We start from the raw sequence: 26,514 nt of genomic DNA, 5'->3' as shown, positions 1-26,514 counted from the left end.
CTTACCAGATTTCTCCTGTATTGCCTGAATTTCTACAAAGAAACACAATTAAACTGTTAACCAAAAAACAAGAGGAATCCACAGATCAGAGCAACTAAACAGAGAGTTTTAATGTAATCGAAATACATTATGGAGGTAGTTTCTGGGAGTGCAGAATGCATTGATCTGCAGATAGTGAACAAAATTTGACAGATTTTTGGCTTTCACAAACACTTTGGCTATTTCTGTACTCATGGTAGTGAGTACATACATTTCACACCCAGCTAGCATGGGTATAAATAGTGGTGTGTTCAATGAGGCACTGTTTAGGTGAGTAAAGACACGCCAGAACCTTAGGATATATTCTCCACAGGGCTTGCTTCATGCCCAAGAAGTTCATCCCACGTCTGCACTGCTACTTTTAGCAGTGAAGTTGTAACACCGACAGACCCCGGTCAGCAGCGGGCGGGATCGAACCTGGGACCTCTGCAGCTAATGCATGAGCCTCTACTGCATGAGCTAAAAAACACATCGCTGTTAGCTAAGGCTGTAGAGCAGCCTCATTAATCTCGCTCTGTAAGTGGTCTCGGTGTCACTAGATGGGACAACACCACACCCAGGAGGTGTGTGGGTTACATACTTCGCCTAGCTGAGGAAGCACATCCCGAGCTTCAGAGACTTCCCAGTCGATATCCCAGATGAGCCCCTACTTGTAACTCCATCAGACCCAGGTCGTCAGCAGGCGGGATTGAACCTGGGACCTCTGCAGCTAAATGCATGAGCCTCTACTGCATGAGGTAAAAACCATACAGCTGTTAGCTAAAGCTATAGAGCAGACTCATCAATCTCTCTCTCTCTCTCTCGTCTCGGTGCCACTAGATAGGACAGAACACCACACCCAGGATGTGTGTGGGTTACCAACTGTCTTGCTGCCTCACCACTGCCAGCACCTTTCACTGCCATGTGTAGTTACACAGTGCAGTGCGGACACAGCCTGCTTTTCATTGTGGTGTGTAGCTACATGTACCCAATACAGAACCGCCAGCATAGACAATGCCTTAGATTTATGAAGGCCAGGAATTAAAATAGTGCAGTTGCAGGAATAATGTCACTCAAAACAAACAGCCACAAATGAGATCTAGAGTGCAAGAGACACTCATAAGAGCAAGAAAATATGGACTTTCTGGTATTGTAGAGAAACAACATCACTGAATTACCTGTACTTTAGATTAATGAAAACAATAAATCAAGAAAGAAAAAAGATAAAGTCTCCATGTATGAAGTATAGCGTGTTTCTTCTTTGTAACATGCTGAATTTTCCCCAAAATGCCCCCTATCGCTGTATGTAAGACTTCTAGAAATTTGAAAACTCTAGCTGCTACATAGATACAGTAAATTCATCACATTTATCCCATTTATTTACAGTTAAGTCCTGGGACAGAGGTTCTCTGCATTTTTGTCTGCCATGAAGGTGCCGATCAACAGGGCATTTAACTCTTCCTATAGTTGGTCATTTGTTGTCTGAGATTCACCTTCTAAAGTAACATTTTCACCTATATCATCTTCAAGCCTGAATCATCTTCCTCCTCAGTAGTGATATGGCCACCCTATTTGAAGTCAAGCCCTTTCTTCGTCTTATCCCCTTTCCTTGTCTTGTGACAGTTGATCAATACATTTTTCTATTAGCTCCACTCTTGCCTTTTTCAGCTATGTCTCTGGTCCTAGTATATTCCTGAGAACACTTTTATTCCATTTCCTTTCTGCCTCATAATATCTTACAGGTGTAGGCAGAAAACCCTGGCAGACATGTGGAACTTTATCCCTTTATTCTGTGCTGCTTTTCAGACATTTCCTTTGTGATATCTGTGCTAAGTCAAATTTAGTTGGTAAAAAGAAAAGGAGTACTTGTGGCACCTTAGAGACCAACAAATTTATTAGAGCATAAGCTTTCGTGAGCTACAGCTCACTTCATTGGATGATCTAATAAATTTGTTAGTCTCTAAGGTGCCATAAGTACTCCTTTTCTTTTTGTGGATACAGACTAACACAGCTGCTACTCTGAAACCTTTAGTTGGTAAGTGACATTTAACAATGACCCTGCTGGAGTTTGGTGAAAGTGTTTTAGTTATTATTAGGTTCTTGAGAAGCAGAAAATAAAATCTTCAGGTTAAACTTTTATGTTTACTGTGGGTCTCAGATATAGGTGGTAAAAAAAGTTTAAAAAAATATAGATTTTTTCCTCATTTTTTCAAAATATATCTAAACTTAAATGATTTTTTGTTGTTGTTGAAAATCTCAATTGATCTCAACAGGATTGGTTGAAACCCCCTTCCTCCACCAAATAAATTTTTGATGAACATTTTCGTCAGAATTTTGCTTCATAAAACCCACAACATTCTGAAAATTTTATCCATCTCTCATATAATCATTTGTGTATAATAACCTTATTTTGTTAGTTTGTAGTGTTGCTGTAGCCGTTCTTGTCCCAGGATCTTAGAGAGACAAGGTGAGTGAGGTAATATCTTTTACTGGACCTACTTCTGTTGGTGAGACAAGCTCTTAGGCTTACACAGAGCTCTTGTCTCTTTAACCAACAGAAGAAGGTCCAAAAAAAGTTAGTTACCCACCTTGTATCTATTTTGTTAGAACAGCCAGCTCAAAACAAGCATCCATGCTGAAGACTGAAAGAAATCTCTCGAGTTTTAAATATTAAATAGTAAGAGATGGAATTACCTTGTTGAGACTTTTGTTGCTCAGTCTCTGCAAAATAAAGAAACAGAAGAGGTAATCTCAAAATAATAGACAGGGGTTAGATTTTCATTTGCCAGACCCCACAGTGTGAATATTTTGTCTGAGATTTGCAAAGGGGCCTAAGGAATCTGGACATTCAATTTCTATTAAAATTAAATCAGGCATCCAAACACCACAGGCAGCTTTGAAAGTCTCAGCTTTCGGATTCATAGCTTTATATAGGCTTTTAAGCATGACAATCTCCCCATCTTTTTCTAACATTTGCAAACAATACACACATATGGGGTTTAACAAGCTTTTGCAGAGAAAAATAAAATAAAATGTTCCTTTAGAAATAGTGTCCTGACAGTTCTCACAGTTTATTTGCTTATGGTTCCTCTAGCTACACAACCATAGTCACCACTAACTCCTTTATTCCACCCAGACACACACAGCAGCCTCAAAACGGCTTAGATCTAGGCCCGTTTTGATTCATTTCCCAAACCCGTCATATCTGAATTCATCTAGGTCAAAAGAAGCCAGTGGAACTGCTCAGATCCATCAGCTGCTTCCCTCTCCTAGTGCTAAAGGGGAAGCTGCAGTCTCTGAAAATGTGGGTTTCAGCTTTTTCTGTGTCCTCTCCCATTCTGTCCTCACTCCTATTATTAGCTAGTGGAGCTGGGTGGGAAATCCTGTGAAAATTTTCAAGGTTTTAAAAACTTTCCCATTCTATTGGGTTGAAACCCTAGCCCTACCAAGATTTCACACACACGCACACACACATAGATTCACCCTGAGGTAGCCAATGGCATAGTGGTTAGGGTCCTCTGCTAGGATGCAACAAATGCAGCTTCTAGTCTGTGTTCTGCCTACTTCATACCAGATGAGTGTCCTAACCACTAAACTATTGACAGTGGGATCTCTCTGGGGTTTCAACCAGAAAATGCATCTTGGACCTGAAAAACTTCTCTCAACTAAAGCTTTTTCAAAACTGATACAGTTCCGTAAAAAGTTTGGGTTTCAATGAACCAGCATTTTCCAATGAAAACTCTTCACTGGAAAACTCCCAACCAGCTCTGTTAACAAGGGGCATGGAAAGAGTCAGAAGATGGGGAAAACTGGAACCCAAGCGGTCAGTGATCTGGAGCCTGCAGGTTTGCTACAGAGGCTGCTGCTCCCATGATGAACCTCCTGTAGTTCGTCAGAGGGGACCCCAGACTTGAGGAAACCTGTCAGACTAGGATTTAGCTTCCAGGTTGAACAGTCTGGGAGAGAGCTAAGTGATGTTTGGGATGGAGGGGGGCATGGATAAGGCCTTCAGCAGTGTGGATGGGTTTACTCAGGTGGTGAACAAGGTTGAGTACAGTAAAACCTAGCATTGTTCCAGTGCCCTGCTACACAGACCAATTCCCTGGCCCCAGTGAGCAGCTTGATTTCTAATGGGACAGCCATTTTACTGAGTCACACACATTTTCTTTTTTATATAACAAATCTTAGTGGAGATTTTCAATGGGACTTTTACTTCTAAATCCTGTAGGTAGTTTTGAAAACCTCACCTATAATATGTATGGGACCTAAATGTCACAGGCAGGTTATTAGGCTTCTAATCACTATATAAATCCTACAATTTAAAGGGGAAATGTGGCTGAGCTGGGTGAGAGCAGGATTTAACCTTTCAAATGGAAAAGGAGTACTTGTGGCACCTTAGAGACTAACAAATTTATTTGAGCATAAGCTTTCGTGAGCTACAGCTCAGTACTGTAGCTCACGAAAGCTTATGCTCAAATAAATTTGTTAGTCTCTAATGTGCCACAAAGTACTCCTTTTCTTTTTGCGAACACAGACTAACACGGCTGCTACTCTGAAACCTTTCAAATGAAATCATCAAGCATGAGAAATTCAAACCCAGCAGGAATTTTGCGGGGAAGTTATTAATGCTTGAACAAAGGATTTCATTGGGATTTTCAAAGGCACTTAAGGAGTTAGGTGCCTAATTCCCATTTAAATGCAACAGGTGGTAGAGGTGAGGGAGTTAGGAGTCTAAACACCTTTGAGGATCTGGGCCTGAGTGATTTAGGAGCGCAACTCTCAAGGAAAGTCAGGGGGGCTTGTACTCCTAACTTTCTTGGATCATCTTTGAAAATCCAAGGCTGAGTACTCAACTCCCTTGGGCTCCATTGAAAAAAACTCTGAATGGAACAACTGTCTCACTCTTAACTGCAGCCTCTGTACCATGACATTATAATATTTGGATTTGGACTTCTTGACAGTTCTCCTGGCAAAGCATACACTTACCCAGAGCAGAAAATAATTAGTTGAGCTAAAATACACTCTTACCCAGTTCTTTTTCGAGAAGCTTTGTTTCTGAAAGAAAACATATTTCAGAATTACAGCGGGAAACACACATTAATATACTCTAGTTCTGAGGCTTTTATCAGATGCCTCCAAGCTTTCTATTTAGAACAACGTAAATTAAACGTTATGGATCTATTATTTCCATCTGGACGGGCAGTGGCTGAATTTAACACCATAAATCAGATTTTCAGCTGATGTAAATCTGTATAGGTCCAGTGTTGGAGTAAATCAGCATAGCTCCACAATGAAGCTTCACCAGTTTACACTATTTGAGGATCTGATCCCTTAAGGGAAGGGAGACTTTTCTAACATTCAAAACCCTTTGTCTTTTCCCCTCATTTGATGGCAGTTCAATACTGACAACGATCCCAACTCTTGAGACTTGGACTAATGAATTTCTCTTCCAAACCATGTAACATTCAGAAATTTGTATACAGTAGTTGGATACAATAGATCGAAAAATGGATGCCAAAGATAGATAAAAACCAGAGACAGATGTCAGAGCTGGTCTCATGCCAGCAGGTCATATTTGAAAACAATTCACAAATACTAGGAGCCTGGTTCAATTTGACCATATTTAAAACCTTTCATATTTGTGACTAAGCAAAGCTTCAGAGGAATCATTCAACCAACTATATGAATTCAGCATCAAACGTATTTTACCCAATCAAGCTTTTTAGAATGCTTTACTTATCAAGTCTGTAAATACAAACAAAACACAGGAGGGAGAGGAATTATTTAAGCTCAGCACCAATGTGGACACAAGAACAAATGGGTATAAACTGGCCACCAGGAAATTTAGACTTGAAATTAGACGAAGGTTTCTAACCATCAGAGGAGTGAAGTTTTGGAATAGCCTTCCAAGGGAAGCAGTGGGGGCAAAAGATCTATCTGGTTTTAAGATTCTACTCGATAAGTTTATGGAGGAGATGGTATGATGGGATAATGTGATTTTGGTAATTAATTGATCTTTAAATATTCAGGGTAAATAGGCCTAATCCCCTGTGATTGGATATTAGATGGATGGGATCTGAGTTACCCAGTAAAGAATTTTCTGTAGTATCTGGCTGGTGAATCTTGCCCATATGCTCAGGGTTTAGCTGATCGCCACATTGGGGTCGGGAAGGAATTTTCCTCCAGGGCAGATTGGAGAGGCCCTGGAGGTTTTTCGCCTTCCTCTGTAGAATGGGGCACGGGTCACTTGAGGAAGGCTTCTCTGCTCCTTGAAGTCTTTAAACCACGATTTGAGGACTTCAATAGCTCAGACATAGGTGAGGTTTTTCGTAGGAGTGGGTGGGTGAGATTCTGTGGCCTGCGTTGTGCAGGAGGTCGGACTAGATGATCAGAATGGTCCCTTCTGACCTTAGTTTCTATGATTCAGTGTGACTTGAGTGGACACAGCTGAAATACTGTATGCCAAACACCCAATGCGAGGTAGAGGACTTTCATAGACTGCCAATTCTTCACTGGGAATATCTGGCAACTGTTTTCACATACAATAGAGCCTCAGTTTTACAACCACCAATTTTATGAATGACTAGTTATACAAACCATTTTTCCTGATGGAGAAAAAAAATCACATAACAAATGTGAGGTCAATAAGGAACAAACCGACTTTCCTTCATATCCTGATGCCTTATGTATCCTGGAAATTGCTTTCCAGTGGTGTGAAGGTCAAATAGAAAGCATAGAAGTACCCCATACTGCAACTTATGCACTTGACCTACTGTCATTTTGACATGTTCCATTTTATTAACTTTTTGATTTTATGAACTGTTCAATCCCTGATTAGTTTGTAAAACAGGGGTTTTGCTTTATCAGGTATATTCACAAAAATCAGAACCTGTTGATGAGTAATTCCTTGATTTAGGATTTGTCAAATACTATTTTTCACCAGATCTGATAGATGTACAGAAATATTATTGAAAGGATACATAACATATGTTATAGTTACCGTCTTCGATGGCTTTCTTGTCATTTACTGCATACAGAGAGAAATATATTACAAACCCGGAGATAATGATTAGTGCATTAACAGCTAGTTTCAAAAGGCATATAAATATTACATTAAAACGATGTTGAAAGAAAGTTCAGGTTGCAAAATCAAGCACTCAGAAGTTAGGAAATTCTGGAATTAAGGTTGCTGGAACAACCTTAATTCAAACTCCTTTGTGCATATGACCTATGAGGAAAGTTTGAAAGAATGGAATGTGTTTAGAGAAGAAAAGGCTGTCAGGGGACATAATAACAGTCTGTAAAAGGTTGTTACAAAGCGAATGGTGATCCATATTGTTGTCCATATCCACTGAGGGTAGAACAGGAAAGAATCGGCTTAATTTTTCAGAAAGGGCGATTTAGTCTAGATATTAGGAATGACTTTCTAACTCTCACGATAGTTCAGCATTGGAACAGGTCACCAAGGGAGGTTGTGGGACAGGTTAGACAAACACTTGTCAGGGACGGTTTAAGTAAACTTGATCCTGTCTCAGTATGGGGGTTGGAGTAGATGACCTCTAAAGATCCCTTCCAGGCCTACATTTCTACAATTCTATGCATTATGGCACATTTTGAGGACAACATATAATTTCTGCAAAATTTTTGTTTAATCAGAAAAAAAGTTTGGACAGAAAAAAATTGACCAACCCTAACATGGACAACTTCATACTAGAGAGTGTGTCCCATGGAAATCTCTCTTTCCATTCATGGTAGCACAGACTGCCCCTCCCATGAAAGTCAAATAATACCCCTGTGGCAACTTCAGCATTGGAAAGTACTATTAGGGAGGTATTTCATGTGTTTTTATCTGTCTTTTAATACAGTTTAGCAGCTAGGAACAAGCAGGAGAGTCAGCTAGCCTGTTCTCCGTGGATCATCAACAAGTGCCCTGCAACATTAGCAGAATCCAGTTTTGGAACTGCTGCTAGAAGTTATTTTAAGACAAATGTTAAACTTTCAGGGCCCACCACTGCAAACTGAGAGTAATCAACAACATAAAAAACGGGTGTAAGAAGAGAATCAACCCCAGGGTTTGTACTGTGCAACTAACTAGTAATGCTTAATACTTACACAATACTTGGAGATGAGTAAATATTATATAAATTGGGACTTACCAGCCTGAGCAGTTGTTTCATTGTTTTCTGAAAAAGTAATTAAATAAATAAAACAATGCTTTTTTTAAAAGGAGACAATTTAACTTCATATTATGGCTCTGTGTGCTTCACAGCAGTCATATTTCATAGACCACACAGGACTGGAAATGTGTGATTTTTCAAGTAACCATCACACAAGTCAGATCTGATCCACACTAACAGTGAAAACTAGTGCTCAAGAAAAATGGGCAACTCCTGACTCCCCGAAGGCAGTGATGAATGCAGTAGCTGTTTGGTAAGCTAGGTGAAATCAGTGTTTCCACTCAGCCCATTTCCTAGTGCACAAAGTCCTGTTTAATGTCACAAGTTCAGTGTCACAAAAATGGTTGGGATTTACGATATAGTAGCAGGTAATACATACATTGTAGTTGTTTTTTTCCTTTCCTACATGTTGTTCGACATCTATGTGCCATGAGACTGCCTGTAACTGTCTGTTCTTATGTATTATCATTGTCTAAATGTAATAAAAAGAAAGTAAAAAACCCAGCTGGTGGTCAGGGTCGTCTGCCATTTTGTGATGCTATGAGCCTGGTGGTATTGAGGCTAATCATGCAGAACTCTTACAGTTGTGACTACATGAAGGGTTAGATTCACAAAGGGACTTAGGCGCTAACTGCCACTTTAGGCACCTAAAACTCAGAATCAGGCTCCAGTGGGATTCACTAAACCCCTGCTCAGCTGCCCCCAAACCCTGTTAGCACCTAAACTCACTCAGCGCCTAAATTTTTGCAGTCAAACTTCCCTCAGCACCAGGGAAAGATAGACGTTCCTCTGCCTACCTTGCATACAGGACCCAATCTGGTAAGCATGTTCAGAGCTCGCCTATTGGATCAGGCCCCCTCGCCTGGGATATGGGAGACCCCTTACTCAAGCTCTGCCCTGCCCTCCCCGCCTCCACATGATGGGGAAATGGGATTTAAACAGGGTTCTGCTACCTCTCAAGTGAATGCCCTAACCAGTGGGCTATGGGAAATCCCGAGATGCGGCACACTCAATCTCTCCTGCTGAAGCTGTTCCACTTTGGATAAATAATAATAAAAAAGTCATTGGAGTGGGGGGAACTCATCCTTGGGTCTCCCGTTGCTCCAGTGAGTATGCGCACCACCAGGCTATAGAGTCATTCTCATGCTTGCTTTATCTTCCTGACCCAATGATTCTTTCATTTTTTAATCTACAGTGCAAGAGCTTCAACAGGAAAGACTGAGAAAGGCTCACATCACAATATCCTATAGCTTAGTAGTTAGGACATTTATTGGAGAGGTGGTAAATCCCTTATTGCCCATCTGGTGTCAGGGGGACTTAAACCATGGCTCTCCAATATGCCACATGAGTTCGATAGCCACTGGGCTAAAAGTTACAATGGAGCGCCTCCCTCCAGCTTATTGCTAACATGGCGAAGGCACATGACAGCCAGAAAGAGCTTGGAGCTGAGAATGATAAGCAGAGATAGGTGCCTCCCTGAAACCTGTATTTAGGCATTTATCTCCAAGTGAAGGGCAGGGCTCAGCACACACCCCTTGGCATGGCACCTCCCACCACCTGATTTAGGTGAAGACATGTGTAGCAGGCTGGCTTGTGTGAATCCCATTCTGAGGCATCTATCTCCTTCCATTCACTATACAAGGAGCCTGGGCACCTCACACATGCTTTGTTAATATCATTGATTATCCAGGCACCTGGAAATTAGACATTGTGAGCATCCCCTCACCTGTTTCTTTGTGACTCTAGCCCAAACAGCCTCACTTAGCAATTTTGGATGGTTTGCATGGGGTACAGGCTGTACATGGGAATGAGTCACATCTTCTACCCAAGCTCTTTCATATCACAGTGTTTAGACTCTTTAATGTTTGCTGAAATAATATGAAAAGGAAAACTTACTTTTCAGCTTATAAATTGCAGCGATAACTAGGGCTATGCTAATCAGCAATATCACAATGAAGGCAGTCATCCATGGGGAGGTGGCAGGGAAGAAAACATCTGCAAAACAATTCACAGTGTCTATTATTCTCTCATGTCATTCAACTTTTTCAAAAAATGACAAAACTAAATTAAATCTTCACGAGAAGCAGGTGAGAACTGAATTCTCTCTAGGACATATTGAAGGCACTGTCTTATGCGTGAAGGGGTGGATTTGCATCGAAAGGCTATACAGTTTTCCCTGTGATATTGTGAATAGTTGCTATAGGTCCCAGAGCTGTCCCTCCTGAGAGTAAGAAACACATACATCAATAAAAAGAAAAGGAGTACTTGTGGCACCTTAGAGACTAACAAATTTATTAGAGCATAAGCTTTCGTGAGCTACAGCCCCCGATGAAGTGAGCTGTAGATCACGAAAGCTTATGCTCTAATAAATTTGTTAGTCTCTAAGGTGCCACAAGTACTCCTTTTCTTTTTGCGAATACAGACTAACATAGCTGCTAGTCTGAAACCTGACATACATCAATGTATTATCAGAGTAGATTCATGCATTCCAGAGAAACAGAGGGTGACTTAATGAAGACCTCCAATAACATCCAAAGATAGGCTATAAACACTCAAGGTGGGATCTTCAAAAGCACTCAGTATTGGCCTAACTCTGTCCCAGTTGAAGTCACTGGTAGAACTCCCATTGATCTGAATGGGAGGAGAGTTATATCAGTGCTGAGCTTGTTCTTGAAAAAAACATCTCCAAGGCCTTAATCATCAGCCCTGGAAGGCAATGAAAGTCTTTCCATTGACTTCAGTGTGCATTGGATTTGGTCTTTAGGATGAGATTTTCAAATGTGTCCAAGGAATTTAGGAGCACTGCTCCCTTTGAAAGTCCATGCTTTGCTCCTAACACCTGGAGGCACTTTTGAAAATTCCACGATGAGATACTATGCTGATGTTCATGAGAGAGAGAGAGAGATTAGACCACTGTCTCTGGAACACTCCCACACCAGCATCAACATCCTGGACACAACAATCAGCTTCAACAATGGAACCCTACAGACAACTATATGCAAGAAACACATGGATCACAACACCTATCTTGACAGATTCAGTAAACACCCCAAATACTCCAAGAAATCTGCTATTTACAGCCAGACAGACATTCAGATACCACAGAATATGTTCTGAGGAGAAAGCCTGAGGTACACACCTTAACACACTTAAATCTGCCTTCACTAAACAAGGACTCTCCACCAGAGAAGTAGATCACCTCATGGACCAGGCCACCCAAATACCCTGAGAGAACCTAGTTCAATATGAAAAAAACCCTTTGACCACACTCACTGTCACCTACCAGCCCACACTGGAACCCCTATGGGATATCTTTAAATAGTTACAACCCAAACTCGATGGGAACATCATCCTGAAAGAAATCTTTCCTGAATCCTCACTTTTGGCCTTGAAACAAACACCCCAAGCTCACCAAGTTCATCAACAGAAGCAAGCTCCCCACAGACCTGGACACCAACTTAAAGCGGCACCAGACGCTGCCAGAACAACAGATGAAAACTTGCAGACATATTGCCACTGCTAGATGATCCATACCCATCACAACACACCTTTCAAGATCCATGGGTCCCACACATGCTTATGTGGTGTACCCCATCCAGTGCACTAAATGCCCCAATAACAACTATGTAGGTGAAATGAGACAATCACCGTGCTCTCAAATGAACTCACTCAGAAAAATCATAAAAGACAAGAACATCATATCACCCATGGGCAAACACTTGTCCCAAAACAATCACTCCATATCTGACCTCTCAGTCCTCATCCTCAGGGGAAACCTGCACAACACCTGCAAAAGACAAGCCTGGGAGTTTAAATTAATAACTTTGCGAAATTCTAAAAATCATGGACTCAGTAAAGACACTGGATTTATGGCTTATTACAACAATCTGTAACCCACTAACCCTCTTTCGTCCTATGACTACAGAGGTGCAAACTACCCACGTTACCTTGAATGATCTCTTGCAACATGTGTTAACTCCGTATGCTAAACAATCTGTTCCACATTGTATTTAGCTGAGACACTCGAGTACCTTTTGGACCTCTGTGTAAGCTCCAAATTCTGTCTTATTCACCAACAGAAGTTGGTCCCATAAAAGTTATTACCTTGACCACCTGGTCTCAGAGAGAGAGAGAGAGAGAGATGACATTCTCCATCAGTCTGTTAAATAGTGAAATTGTCAAAAGACACTGCTGCCCACTGGTGGAGTTAATTTCTACCAAGCACACGTAGGATGGGTTATTGTTAGATTTATTAATAATAGTACTTCAAAAAATTTTACTTTTTACCTATAGATACTTGTAAGTGGTAGTTCTGTGTAAAAAAAAAAAAGAGGAAAAGATCAATGAAGATGATTTCTGGGGGAGTTGGAAATTGTGTTAATCTAAAGGATTTGGAATCATTTTGAGACAACCTGTGTTTTTTCCGCCTGGAAGACACTGGTACAAGTTCTCATTTACCTGCAATTACGACTGTAGATTTGGTTGAGGTCTTTAGCACGTTGTCAATTATGTTGCAGGAGATGGCATTGTCAGATCCTGATTTCAGAAGGATCGAACTTTTGGCACTAGCCTCATCTGTGTTGGAGGTTGGGGGGATTGCACTTCCAGTAAGATTGTGTCCTTTACTGTCTATCCACAGCACTTGCACATCAGAAAACCTCCTCTCAGAAAAACAGGTGAGTTGGATCCCATTGTCCTCATAATTGTCCAGGACAATCAATGGTTCATGGCTGTTACCTATAAAGATAAGAGACACATAATTTGTTATGGGGTTCATGCACTCCCAGTGGTTTGTCTATGTCCCTCTCTGCAGCTATAGTTTGTGAAGAAGTTTTGGAATTACGTGGTCCTGACTAGGCTGCATAGTCATGATTCCAACCTAGATTCAATTGTGGGCCTTTTGATATGCACCTCTGCCCCTAAGTTTGGTTAGGAAAATTGGCCTGGCCTGAAATTGGCAAACTCCACCCTGAAATTGAAGGAGGCTAGCTCTCCATAGTCTGCACAAAAGTGGTCAAACTGTATTTGAAATAAAGGCCATTGAAGGCTATCCGGACTTCAAATGACAATCAACGGTTTACTTCTCTCTGGCTCTCCCCAGCTCCAAAATGACTTGTTACTAGAGCTGGGTAGGTTTTCCCATCCTGGGAAATGTTTAGGAGTCTGAATTTTTTTTTCTACTAGAAATGGGGAAAAATAATATTTGTGGGGGGGGAATTAAAATGTTTCATTTTGATCATTTTCAAATGTTTTATTACGATTTTATGCAATCGTTCTAGCTGTTTCAGTCCCAGGATATTGGGTGAGACAAGGTGGGTGAGGTAATATCTTTTATTGGATCCAATTCTACTGGTGAAAGGGACAAGCTTTCAAACTTACACAGAACTCTTCTTCATGTCTGGGAAAAGTACTCAAGGTGAGTACTTCGGTTGATGAGAGAGACCTGAAAAAGAGCTCTGTTTGACTTGAAAGTTTGTCTTTCTCACCAACAGAAGTTATTAATAAAAAGATATTACCTCACCCACCTTGTCTCTTGCTTTGATTGTGACTTTGAGTGTGGGGTAAAAATTTTTGTTAGTCCAATGAGGCTTTAATTTCTAAACAATAAAGTGATTTTGAATCGGAAAACTAGAATTTTTCATTTTGAATATGTCAAAATGAAACATTTTTCACAAATTCAAAACTTTTTTCTGTACATTTTTTTTTGAATTGGTAAATTCATTGAAACTGACGCTGGTTCTTGAACAGTTTGAGTTTCGATGAGTAAGTACTTTTCAACAGTAACAATGTTTCATCAAAAAATTCCCAATGAGCTCTACTTATTACTACCTTTCCAACTTTCCATATATGTCAGAGTCCTTGAAAATAAAATAGAGGGCTGCATTGAAGAAAATAATGTGTAAATAAACAAAGTTAGTGACTGTTGTATCTAGATAAGTGTGCATATGAGAAAGAGAGTTAGAGAGAGAGAGAGAGTAGGCGTCTTTCTAATTGCTAGTTGAGGATTAGAGAGACTATAAAGGTGCATGCAAGATATAGCAATCCTTTTTTTAGCTTAAGTGACTCCTCGTAGCCAGTTGGGCTCCATCTCATATACTTCTTTCCACTTCTTGGAAAGGAGAGGAGCAAAGGGCTCAGAGTTTCAGGAGGAGTATCTCTTACACATACCCTGTACCACTAACCAGCTGGTAACCACTTGGTCTGCAGTACATTGCCTGAGAGGGCTGTATAGCAGACAAAGAGAATTAAACTACCTACATTGCAAACTGCACCACATAATGTGTTACAGTTAAGGGCTCTACTCATTCTTTGAGCTTCAGAGAAAAAGGAGAGGCAGCTGGGGACTTATCATAGAATCATAGAATCATAGAATATCAGGGTTGGAAGGGACCCCAGAAGGTCATCTAGTCCAACCCCCTGCTCAAAGCAGGACCAAGTCCCAGTTAAATCATCCCAGCCAGGGCTTTGTCAAGCCTGACCTTAAAAACCTCTAAGGAAGGAGATTCTACCACCTCCCTAGGTAACGCATTCCAGTGTTTCACCACCCTCTTAGTGAAAAAGTTTTTCCTAATATCCAATCTAAACCTCCCCCATTGCAACTTGAGACCATTACTCCTCGTTCTGTCATCTGCTACCATTGAGAACAGTCTAGAGCCATCCTCTTTGAAACCCCCTTTCAGGTAGTTGAAAGCAGCTATCAAATCCCCCCTCATTCTTCTCTTCTGCAGACTAAACAATCCCAGCTCCCTCAGCCTCTCCTCATAAGTCATGTGCTCTAGACCCCTAATCATTTTTGTTGCCCTTCGTTGTACTCTTTCCAATTTATCCACATCCTTCCTGTAGTGTGGGGCCCAAAACTGGACACAGTACTCCAGATGAGGCCTCACCAGTGTCGAATAGAGGGGAACGATCACGTCCCTCGATCTGCTCGCTATGGCACTACTTATACATCCCAAAATGCCATTGGCCTTCTTGGCAACAAGGGCACACTGCTGACTCATATCCAGCTTCTCGTCCACTGTCACCCCTAGGTCCTTTTCCGCAGAACTGCTGCCGAGCCATTCGGTCCCTAGTCTGTAGCGGTGCATTGGATTCTTCCATCCTAAGTGCAGGACCCTACACTTATCCTTATTGAACCTCATTAGATTTCTTTTGGCCCAATCCTCCAATTTGTCTAGGTCCTTCTGTATCCTATCCCTCCCCTCCAGCGTATCTACCACTCCTCCCAGTTTAGTATCATCCGCAAATTTGCTGAGAGTGCAATCCACACCATCCTCCAGATCATTTATGAAGATATTGAACAAAACGGGCCCCAGGACCGACCCCTGGGGCACTCCACTTGACACCGGCTGCCAACTAGACATGGAGCCATTGATCACTACCCGTTGAGCCCGACAATCTAGCCAGCTTTCTACCCACCTTATAGTGCATTCGTCCAGCCCATACTTCCTTAACTTGCTGACAAGAATGCTGTGGGAGACCGTGTCAAAAGCTTTGCTAAAGTCAAGAAACAATACATCCACTGCTTTCCCTTCATCCACAGAACCAGTAATCTCATCATAAAAGGCGATTAGATTAGTCAGGCATGACCTTCCCTTGGTGAATCCATGCTGACTGTTCCTGATCACTTTCCTCTCCTCTAAGTGCTTCAGGATTGATTCTTTGAGGACCTGCTCCATGATTTTTCCAGGGACTGAGGTGAGGCTGACCGGCCTGTAGTTCCCAGGATCCTCCTTCTTCCCTTTTTTAAAGATGGGCACTACATTAGCCTTTTTCCAGTCATCCGGGACTTCCCCCGTTCGCCACGAGTTTTCAAAGATAATGGCCAAGGGCTCTGCAATCACAGCCGCCAATTCCTTCAGCACTCTCGGATGCAATTCGTCCGGCCCCATGGACTTGTGCACGTCCAGCTTTTCTAAATAGTCCCTAACCACCTCTATCTCTACAGAGGGCTGGCCATCTCTTCCCCATTTTGTGTTGCCCAGCACAGCAGTCTGGGAGCTGACCTTGTTAGTGAAAACAGAGGCAAAAAAAGCATTGAGTACATTAGCTTTTTCCACATCCTCTGTCACTAGCTTGCCTCCCTCATTCAGTAAGGGGCCCACACTTTCCTTGGCTTTCTTCTTGTTGCCAACATACCTGAAGAAACCCTTCTTGTTACTCTTGACATCTCTTGCTAGCTGCAGCTCCAGGTGCGATTTGGCCCTCCTGATATCTTTCCTACATGCCCGAGCAATATTTTTATACTCTTCCCTGGTCATATGTCCAACCTTCCACTTCTTGTAAGCTTCTTTTTTATGTTTAAGATCCTCTAGGATTTCACCATTAAGCCAAGCTGGTCGCCTGCCATATTTACTATTCTTTCGACTCATCGGGATGGTTTGTCCCTGTAACCTCAACAGGGATTCCTTGAAATACAGCCAGCTCTCCTGGACTCCCTTCCCTTTCATGTTAGTCCCCCAGGGGATCCTGGCCATCTGTTCCCTGAGGGAGTCAAAGTCTGAATGAAAAGACTTCATGAAGTTCTTAACTTCCACATGAATCTAACAGAAAAAAAGTCCATGAAATTAACAAACAAACAATTTCCTTAAATGTAAGTCAGTGTTTCAATGTGTTACGTTCACAGCATACAAATAGTGAAATTAGATAAAAAAACATAAAATACTCTTGCTGGAAGGTTGCAAGTTTGCACTATGTCTTAGAATTCAGGATGATAATACACAAGAACCCAAAAACACAGAGAGAGAAAGCAGGCTGCTCCCTGAAACACAGTGGTCCAACAAACCCCACCTTCCTCCAGGCTGGCTTTCTACAGTCTGCCTGCTGCTAGACACAGATCATACTCTTCCCTACAGAGCCTACTGCCTGCAAGCAAGGCCAAGAAAAAAACCCTGAAACTCAAAGTGATAGCTTACAATTTTAACTGATTTTCAATATGCCCACCATTGAACGTTAAAGACCAGCCAGGCTTCTAACAGTATGGAAATGAACAGTTATAGGAAGGGAGATAAAAATTCAGATAGGCTCACAGTTTCTGAAATTAGTGTGTAAGTGCAAACTATCGCTGTGCATAACAAAAATAAATACAGTGAATTTACCTGCAGTGGAATGGAGGGCCAGCGCTAGCACCAGCATCTGAATGGCTGTTGTCCAGGGAACTGAGAAACCCATTGCTATGAAACAGAAAAGCACATCCTGAAGACCCAGATATGAATACAACAGAAAGAAGCTGGAAGTTCAATAACCAGAAACACAAACCCCACGGCACCTGGATATGGGAAGCACAAGAGGGCTCTGAGTTCAGAGACCTCAAATGTAAAATAGCTCAGTGTACATGAAAAGGAGGATTGTCACAGGGTGACACCGACTCTATTTTTAGCATGGCAGCACAAGCCCCATTCTGATGACCTGGGCTTGGAGACTCGCTGCCAAGGCTGTGTAGATATACGGGAAAGAGGCTAATCCTCTGTGACTAGTTAGCTGTCCCTAGCTGGAGTTAAGGGAGATGACCTGGACTTTATGTAGGGAAGAGTGCTGGTCAGCTGGGGAAGTGAACCTGCAGAGGGTGGACGGCTGTGTGGGCCCTGTCTGAGCAAGAGACAGGGAGCTGCTTGGTGCAGGAAAGTTCAGGCAGGGAGAAGTGGGCTGCTGCCTAGAAATGTAGGCCCCTTGAGCTCAGGGGAGAGACCAGAGAGCAGGGCTGAGAAACAGAGACCTAAGGAATGACAGGCTGTGCCCAGTAGGAGACTGGAGCAGAAGAGACTTTACTTTAGGTTTGACTTTGCTTTGGGTTTATTTTGTATTAAATATACCAGTCCCCAAGAAAGGGAGGTTGTTCTTGAATATAAATCTCTTTGGATGATTCCTGAGGCCCTGAGAGAAGGGGAAACTGAGGCTGGTTGCCTGTGGGGCATCTTCCTGCCATGGGAGGGGGGGTGTTCGAAGATGGCGGCCCTATGACAAGAATCAATAAAATTCTTTAAATGCCTGTCACAAAGATAATGCAATTGTGCCTAAGGCATAGTTTCCTTCAGTACAACCACCATGGCTATTCACTGTGTCCTCCACTGGCCCAGCTCCGCTGTTATGATCAGTGAGCCTGTGCAGCTGGGAGCAGAACTTCACCTATTAGCTTAAAATCACTAGATAAATTCATAACAAATTACTTAGATTGTAAGCTCATTGAGTGTTCACTGGAGGCTTCTGACCTGATCTTTAAGGGCCTCTGTTTCTGATTAATGTAAAACCTATGTGCTAAGCAGTAGGTGACACCAAAGATTCAGTATATCAGACTTTGCTATAGGTTTTAAGATTAAGAATTAGCATGAGGCCTATCTGAGGCCTCGTTGTTAGTAAGGGCTAGCCTATGTGCTTGACCAGAGGTGATGGAATTTAGTAATATGTGCTTGGCACATGTTAAATAAACTGCAAAGGAACAAGTACACTGCACGATTGCACAAAATGGTAGATTTTTAGGTCCTTTTGCAATAAGGTAATTATGAATTTAACCACATTGAGATATGAAAACTATCAGGGCATTAATTGACACAAGTGAGGTATTAACTGGCGGAAACTTCACTATGGTTAGCTAGAATACCACAAATGGACAGTCAGAATACCACATATGTGCAAGAGTCAAACCCCTATCAGATATGAGCTCAAACATGTGTGGATGAATAAAACATGGTTATCCAGCCTGTTGTTGGGACACCAGGGATGAATGACAAAAGCCTGAGTATAAACAAGCCCTCTTTGGTGATTTCCACTTCCTTTTTTCATCTATCTTTGCAGTTTAACAGTCTCTATGATGTTCTAAGTGTGTCAGCATTGGGAATTGTTTTATCCTGTGCCAGCCATAAGGTTGTACCTATGCACAACCCAGGGGGTTATTTTCTTATACTTATCTTGCTAGATTTCATTTTTCTATTGTTTCAGTTACACTTTTCTGTATTAAATCAAACTTATAAGGTATCTATGTGTTTCCCACCAATTTCATCCTTTTAATTAATTTTAAGTAACTACCTGGATAAAAAACCTGTTATTAGTAACAAGTGCATTTAGAAACCCAAATTAACCAAGGCTTCAGACTGCTTTTTATTTTATGTTTGTACAGCATCCGGCACAGTGAAGTCCCTGAATGAAGACACTGGGTGAAACTGAATGCAAATGGTAAAAAATAACAATAAAATCTCCTGATGCACAATGGAAAACTAGGAATTAATGAAAGCAATAGGGAGAAGGATTTTAGTTCCTTTAAACATAACATGCATTTACCTCTCGGTGGATTAAATAATTCTATTTGCAAATGGCTAAATCCTGACCCAGCTTCCCATTGAAGCTGATGGGAGTTTTGTCTCTGTAAGGTCTGAATAAAGAGCCCTTCATTTGGCCCTAGACATGCTATAGGTACAAACGTTTGCATGTGACTTTCACAGAAACACTTGCTGTCTGATTCTTTTCTCACTTATAGAAGTCTCATACCTTTGTCACTCCCTTCATTACACTGGAGCTACTGATGATTTACTTTGGTGTAAATGAAATCACAATCAGGCCATTAGAGCATAAATAAAAGGACCAGGATGCCACTAATGCTGAATTTCCAGAATGGCTCAGCACATTTAACTGGTACTAGGTTTCCAAAAGAGCTCAGCTCACAGTTAGGCATCTAGATAAGGGCCAGATGTTCAAAAGGGCTCAGCTCAACTTCCACTGTGACATGCATGGCCAGATTTTCAAAAGAGCATCACATTAGAGATGATTTAAAAGCGGAATTTTTGTCTCATTGGAAAATCTGAGATTTGGATATTTGTTTTTCACCCTAAATTGGAACAAAAAGTGAAAATATATAAACTTTTAAAAGAATGAAAAGTTCTGAAAATTTTTGATTTGATGACCCTGAAATGTTTCATGTTGTGTCAGTTTGAAAGTCTAGTGTTGTAGTTCAGATGCCTCATGCCCCATTCTCCTCTCTGGACCACCTCTCCCATTATCCATCAGGGTCTTGGGACGCCCATGGTACATCTCAGCAGCTCAGGGGATCCATTAGTGTCAACCCAACCGAAAACAAAATGGTTCATTTCAGTTTTTCTCAATGGAACATAAGAACATAAGAATGGCCATACTGGGTCAGACCAAAGGTCCAGCCAGCCCAGTATCCTGTCTCCGACAGTGGCCAATGCCAGGAACACCAGAGGTAGTGAACCTAACAGGTAATGATCAGTGATCTCTCTCCTGCCTTCCATCTTCACCTTCCAACAAACAGAGGCTAGGGACACTATTCCTTACCCATCCTGGCTAATAGCCATTAATGGACTTAGCCTTCATGAATTTATCCAGTTCTCTTTTAAACCCTGTTATAGTCCTAGCCTTCACAACCTCCTCAGGCAAGGAGTTCCACAGGTGGACTGTGCGCTGTGTGAAGAAGAACTTCCTTTTATTTGTTTTAAACCTGCTGCCCATTAATTTCATTTGGTGGCCCCTAGTTCTTATGTTATGGGAACAAGTAAATAACTTTTCCTTATTCACTTTCTCCACACCACTCATGATTTTATAGACCTCTATCATATCCCCCCTTAGTCTCCTCTTTTCCAAGCTGAAAAGTCCTAGCCTCTTTAATCTTTCCTCATATGGGACCCGTTCCAAACCCCTAATCATTTTAGTTGCCCTTTTCTGAACCTTTTCTAATGCCAGTATATATATCTTTTTTGAGATGAGGGGACCACATCTATACGCAGTATTCAAGATGTGGGTGTACCATGGATTTACATAAGGGTAATAAGATATTCTCCATCTTATTCTCTATCCCTTTTTTAATGATTCCCAACATCCCATTTGCTTTTTTGACTGCTGCTGCATACTGCGTGGATGTCTTCAGAGAACTATCCACGATGACTCCAAGATCTTTCTCCTGATTGGTTGTAGCTAAATTAGCCCTCATCATATTGTATGTATAGTTGGGGTTATTTTTTCCAATGTGCATTACTTTATATTTATCCACATTAAATTTCATTTGCCATTTTGTTGCCCGATCACTTAGTTTTGTGAGATCTTTTTGAAGTTCTTCACAGTCTGCTTTGGTCTTAACTATGGAAAATTAAAAAGAAATAGGCAAATTTGACATTTTTCTACAGATAATTTAAATTTCACAGAAAACATTTTCTGTTGAAAAAAACATTTCAATGGAAAATTTCCAACCAGCTCTCTTTAGCAGGTAGAGTGCTGAGACCCTTTAAAATTTGGTCACTTATTTTATTGCTTAAATTAAAGCTGGTTTCATTTGAAAATATTGCCCTGCTTGAAAAGTGCTTGGAAAGCTGGCTCTCAGCTCTTTTAGGAATGGGGCCCTTGGATGTATACATTGCGTCCTAGAGAGATCTATCACAACGTTCACAGCACTTTCCATCGGGGTAGATTTAAAAACACAATGGCTCACCACAACAAATCACCGATGTTTATCACTAAATTCAAAGTTTAAAGTTTAAAATTTAAAGTTTTACCTGGAAATGACTGGGGGTTTTCTTAATTTTAGATCAGGAATGGAAACTGAGAAGGGCTGATTCCATGGGCTAGTCTTAGAGTTGGGCAGAAAATGGAATTTCTGTCCTGCAGGAAACTTTGCATTTTAAAAAACAAAAATATTCATTCAAATTTGGAACATAAAGCTGGAATTGCAAAATTCCCGTGGAAAGGAACTTTTCAAAAAAATGTTCAAGAAGTGCCAGCCCCACCTCCCTGGGCACCATAGCAGCCTGCCTTTGGTGCTGCCAAGGAGCCAGAGAACTTGAGATCCAAGGTGCCAGCTCTGGCACTCTGTGTGTCTAGAAGAGAGGTAGGCTGCTGGTGGACCAGGAAGGTGGTTGAGCTGGCTGGGAAATAGACAGGTTTCAATCTCTATCATAATCAACACGTTCCCATGGAACATTTCAATGAAATGGCATTTTCTGGCAGAAGAATATTCCATCCTAAAAATATCCAACCAGCTCTAGTTAGTATTGAGGTAGTTGTAGAGATAAGAAATCCAAGCACAAAACCACTGTCTAGGAGCCTTCTCTTCTCAAATGCTTTAGGATGGTGGTTCACAGACTGGGAAGAGCACAGCATTTCCAGCTGCTCCATGGAGCAGCTTCTGTCCCCACAGTGATGGATCTGCCATGCTCCAGTGACGCTGCCTGCTAGTTCTAGCCCAGTCCAGAGCTTTCTTAAGGTTTCCAGAGGTTTTTATTGACCTGCTAAATGAGGAAAAACCAATGGCTTTTCTGCACACAGCACAGTTGCCTTATGTCTTTATCAGGTGCAGTATTGCTGGCTCCAAGAGTTCCAAAATCAAGGGACTAGCTTAAAAATTATGAAATTTTAAAAATAATAATAATACATTTGGGGTTCTTTTTATTCACCTTCTGTTTTTGGAGCTTTTAAATCACACACAGTTCACATTTTCAAGTTTTCACTGCAACCATGAGGGCTAGAAACTTACTTTTTTGAGGAAAGCTGAGAGCCTCACATAATCACAGGAGTCCAGGAGCTGGAGATTTAAGGAAAACACCAAAATCACAAGACTTGTGATAAAAATCACAGAACTGGCAACGCTGCCAGAGGTCTCTGGTGAAAATTCTAACTGTGATCAAATTCACTGATTACACCTGCATTGCAGAGGCAGCAGCAAACACACAAGAGGAACAGAACTGGCAATTGACCTGATACAAGCATCAGGGAATGCAGGCACTTGGAGGGAGAGCTGTTAGAAATGAAAGTAAGAAAACAATGTGTTTAGAGTAGCTGGATTTTTCAATGGGAACTGGGGGAGTGAGGCACCCAAATCCCACTGAAATTCAGTTAGATTAGGGTGCCCAACTCACTTGGGCTGCTTTGCAAATTCCTAAAGTTAGTCCTTCCTGTAGCCAAGCCAGAAGGAAGACATGGGATCAGGATTCAGAAGCTGCAAGAAGTGTCTCTAAAAGGGCCTCTTGGTTAAGAACCAGCCCACAGTACAAACACATCTGAGAAAAGCTGACTTAAGAAACACGTGTTCATCCCCTGTGGGGAGAGTGAAGGTATTATGCTAGGGATCCTCAAACTTCATCACACTGCGACCCCCTTCTGACAACAAAAATTGCTACACAACCCCAGTAGGGGGGACCAAAGCCTGAGCCCAACCGAGCCCCGCAGTCCAGGATGGGGAGGCCAAAGCCCAAGCCCCACTGCCCCGTGTGTGTGTGTATGGGGTGGGCAAAACAGAAGACCAAGGGCTTCAGCCCTAGGCAGGGGGCTTGTAACCCAAGCCCCACCTCCCAGGGTTGAAGTCCTCAGGCTTCAACCCCAGCCAGTGGGGCTCGGGCTTCAGCTTCAGCCCTGGGCCTTAGCAAGTTTAAGCCAGCCCCAGTGACCCCACAAGAACAGGGTTGCGACCTCTTTGGGGTCCCGATCCACGGTTTGAGAACCGCTATATTACACTGATCTCTAGTTATCTTTCTGGTCTGGCATGCAAACACTGATACTCGGCACGGGGCAGGCCTAGTTAGATGGATAGAGAAGGGCAAAGGAACTAGAGGACTGACCCTCTCGGATAGAAGAAAAGCTGGAAGATTTTCCGAGGGGAGGGACTGAAGCATGGAAATGCCAAAATTAACCCTCACTCCGGAACAGATCAGTGCAATCCCAGCAGCCAGCAGCAGCACGGGGCTGGACTGGCTCTGAGCAGCACCCAGAATATTACCAAACACAACTGAATTTTAAATAAGCAGAATATACTACCTGGAGATCTGGGTCCAGTAACTCCGAAACCTGGCGGTGCTGGTTATGACTGCCTGCTACCTTTGAACCCTGGGACTGGGTAATTGCTATCAGTGAAGCCAGAGAGGCTTTTCCCAAAGTTATCTATTAACTGAGGAGTGAAAAACGAAAGCAGTTTTCTCAATGTGGGGGGTAGGGAGCAGGTGGGGCTGTGGGTTTATTGCTCTTTATGGGACAACTACTCTATCTCTCTGCTAAACTAAGTAAACAGCCCTTAGGTTCCTTTGTAAATACCAGCCTAAATCCCATACACTGCCTTTAAAACATCTCTGAATGGGATTAGAAGAGCTGCGTGAAAATTTTCAAATTTCAAACTTTTCTCTGTGAAAAACAAGGACAGGTTTGTAATGAGGAAGGTGAATATCTTTTTTTTTTTTAACTTCCTCTACAAAACGGGCTTGGATCACCTGCTAGGGCAGCTGGGCGGATCTCACCTAATCTTTTCCCTGCCACTGCAGGGGCAGCAAGTGTAGAGATAAGTTTGTAGAAGATAACTATTTACAGAGGTTTCAGAGTAGCAGCCATGTTAGTCTGTATTCGCAAAAAGAAAAGGAGTACTTGTGGCACCTTAGAGACTAACAAATTTATTAGAGCATAAGCTTTCGTGAGTGAGCTGTAGCTCACGAAAGCTTATGCTCTAATAAATTTGTTAGTCTCTAAGGTGCCACAAGTACTCCTTTTCTATTTACAGAGGCTAGCTCAAAAGTGACTGTATTAGGACTGTAAAAAGAAAAGGAGTACTTGTGGCACCTTAGAGACTAACAAATTTATTAGAGCATAAGCTTTCGTGAGCTACAGCTCACTTCATCGGATGCATTTGGTGGAAAAAACAGAGGGGAGATTTATATACACACACAGAGAACATGAAACAATGGGTTTTATCATACACACTGTAAGGAGAGTGATCACTTAAGATAAGCCATCACCAGCAGCAGGGGGGGGAAAGGAGGAAAACCTTTCATGATGACAAGCAAGGTAGGCTAATTCCAGCAGTTAACAAGAATATCTGAGGAACAGTGGGGAGTGGGGTGGGGGAGAGAAATAACATGGGGAAATAATTTTACTTTGTGTAATGACTCATCCATTCCCAGTCTCTATTCAAACCTAAATTAATTGTATCCAGTTTGCAAATTAATTCCAATTCAGCAGTCTCTCGTTGGAGTCTGTTTTTGAAGCTTTTTTGTTGAAGGATAGCCACTCTTAGGTCTGTAATTGAGTGACCGGAGAGATTGAAGTGTTCTCCAACTGGTTTTTGAATGTTATAATTCTTGACGTCTGATTTGTGTCCATTCATTCTTTTATGTAGAGACTGTCCAGTTTGGCCAATGTACATGGCAGAGGGGCATTGCTGGCACATGATGGCATATATCACATTGGTAGATGCGCAGGTGAACGAGCCTCTGATAGTGTGGCTGATGTGATTAGGCCCTATGATGGTGTCCCCTGAATAGATATGTGGACAGAGTTGGCAACGGGCTTTGTTGCAAGGATAGGTTCCTGGGTTAGTGGTTCTGTTGTGTGGTGTGTGGTTGCTGGTGAGTATTTGCTTCAGATTGGGGGGCTGTTTGTAAGCAAGGACTGATATCTATTCAGGGGATACCATCATAGGGCCTAATCACATCAACCACACTATCAGAGGCTCGTTCACCTGCGCATCTACCAATGTGATATATGCCATCATGTGCCAGCAATGCCCCTCTGCCATGTACATTGGCCAAACTGGACAGTCTCTACATAAAAGAATGAATGGACACAAATCAGACGTCAAGAATTATAACATTCAAAAACCAGTTGGAGAACACTTCAATCTCTCTGGTCACTCGATCACAGACCTAAGAGTGGCTATACTTCAACAAAAAAGCTTCAAAACCAGACTCCAACGAGAGACTGCTGAATTGGAATTAATTTGCAAACTGGATACAATTAATTTAGGCTTGAATAGAGACTGGGAATGGATGAGTCATTACACAAAGTAAAACTATTTCCCCATGTTATTTCTCCCCCACCCCCCACTGTTCCTCAGATATTCTTGTTAACTGCTGGAATTAGCCTACCTTGCTTGTCACCATGAAAGGTTTTCCTCCTTTCCCCCCCCCCCGCTGCTGGTTATGGCTTATCTTAAGTGATCACTCTCCTTACAGTGTGTATGATAAACCCATTGTTTCATGTTCTCTGTGAGTGTGTATATAAATCTCCCCTCTGTTTTTTCCACCAAATGCATCCGATGAAGTGAGCTGTAGCTCACGAAAGCTTATGCTCAAATAAATTTGCTAGTCTCTAAGGTGCCACAAGTACTCCTTTTCTTTTTGCGAATACAGACTAACACGGCTGCTACTATGAAACCTGTCATTATTAGGACTGTAGGAATTCTGAGCCCTCCCTTGGAAGCAGAGGTGCAGAACTCAGTGTAGCTGTGCACAGCAGTTCACCACAGACACTCTCAGGTTTGTTTTAATAAAAGATTTATTCCTTTCTCATTCACTGGGTTCTTGTTTAATGAACCTCAAGAGAAGATCTTGTGGGGGGGAGG

The 26,514-nt window shown here is 41.9% G+C and overlaps 1 protein-coding gene across 3 annotated transcripts in view; it reads right to left on the bottom strand.

Moving 5' to 3' along the window:
* LOC119847392 (butyrophilin subfamily 2 member A1-like) overlaps positions 1 to 24,050 on the bottom strand; it is a 29,834-nt gene extending 5,784 nt beyond the window's left edge. The window contains exons 1-11 of one of the 3 annotated variants that reach the window (XM_043501289.1): positions 23,946 to 24,033; positions 22,669 to 22,716; positions 21,692 to 21,807; positions 17,294 to 17,368; positions 12,654 to 12,932; positions 10,092 to 10,190; positions 8,175 to 8,201; positions 7,019 to 7,045; positions 5,047 to 5,073; positions 2,713 to 2,739; positions 6 to 32 (exon numbers count right to left, since the gene is read on the bottom strand). In XM_043501289.1, coding sequence (XP_043357224.1) covers positions 6 to 32; positions 2,713 to 2,739; positions 5,047 to 5,073; positions 7,019 to 7,045; positions 8,175 to 8,201; positions 10,092 to 10,190; positions 12,654 to 12,932; positions 17,294 to 17,366 — 586 coding nt within the window. In that variant the 5' untranslated portion in view covers positions 17,367 to 17,368; positions 21,692 to 21,807; positions 22,669 to 22,716; positions 23,946 to 24,033. Of the gene's footprint in view, positions 1 to 5; positions 33 to 2,712; positions 2,740 to 5,046; positions 5,074 to 7,018; positions 7,046 to 8,174; positions 8,202 to 10,091; positions 10,191 to 12,653; positions 12,933 to 17,293; positions 17,369 to 21,691; positions 21,808 to 22,668; positions 22,717 to 23,945 lie in introns of all 3 variants that reach the window. The other 2 variants (XM_043501290.1, XM_038382176.2) reach the window with 2 other exon arrangements.
* Between the last annotated feature and the right edge of the window lie 2,464 nt (positions 24,051 to 26,514).

Source organism: Dermochelys coriacea, chromosome 23 (genome assembly GCF_009764565.3).
Source record: "Dermochelys coriacea isolate rDerCor1 chromosome 23, rDerCor1.pri.v4, whole genome shotgun sequence".
Classification (NCBI taxonomy): Eukaryota; Metazoa; Chordata; order Testudines; family Dermochelyidae; genus Dermochelys; species Dermochelys coriacea.
This window is presented reverse-complemented; position numbering and strand designations above follow the sequence as displayed.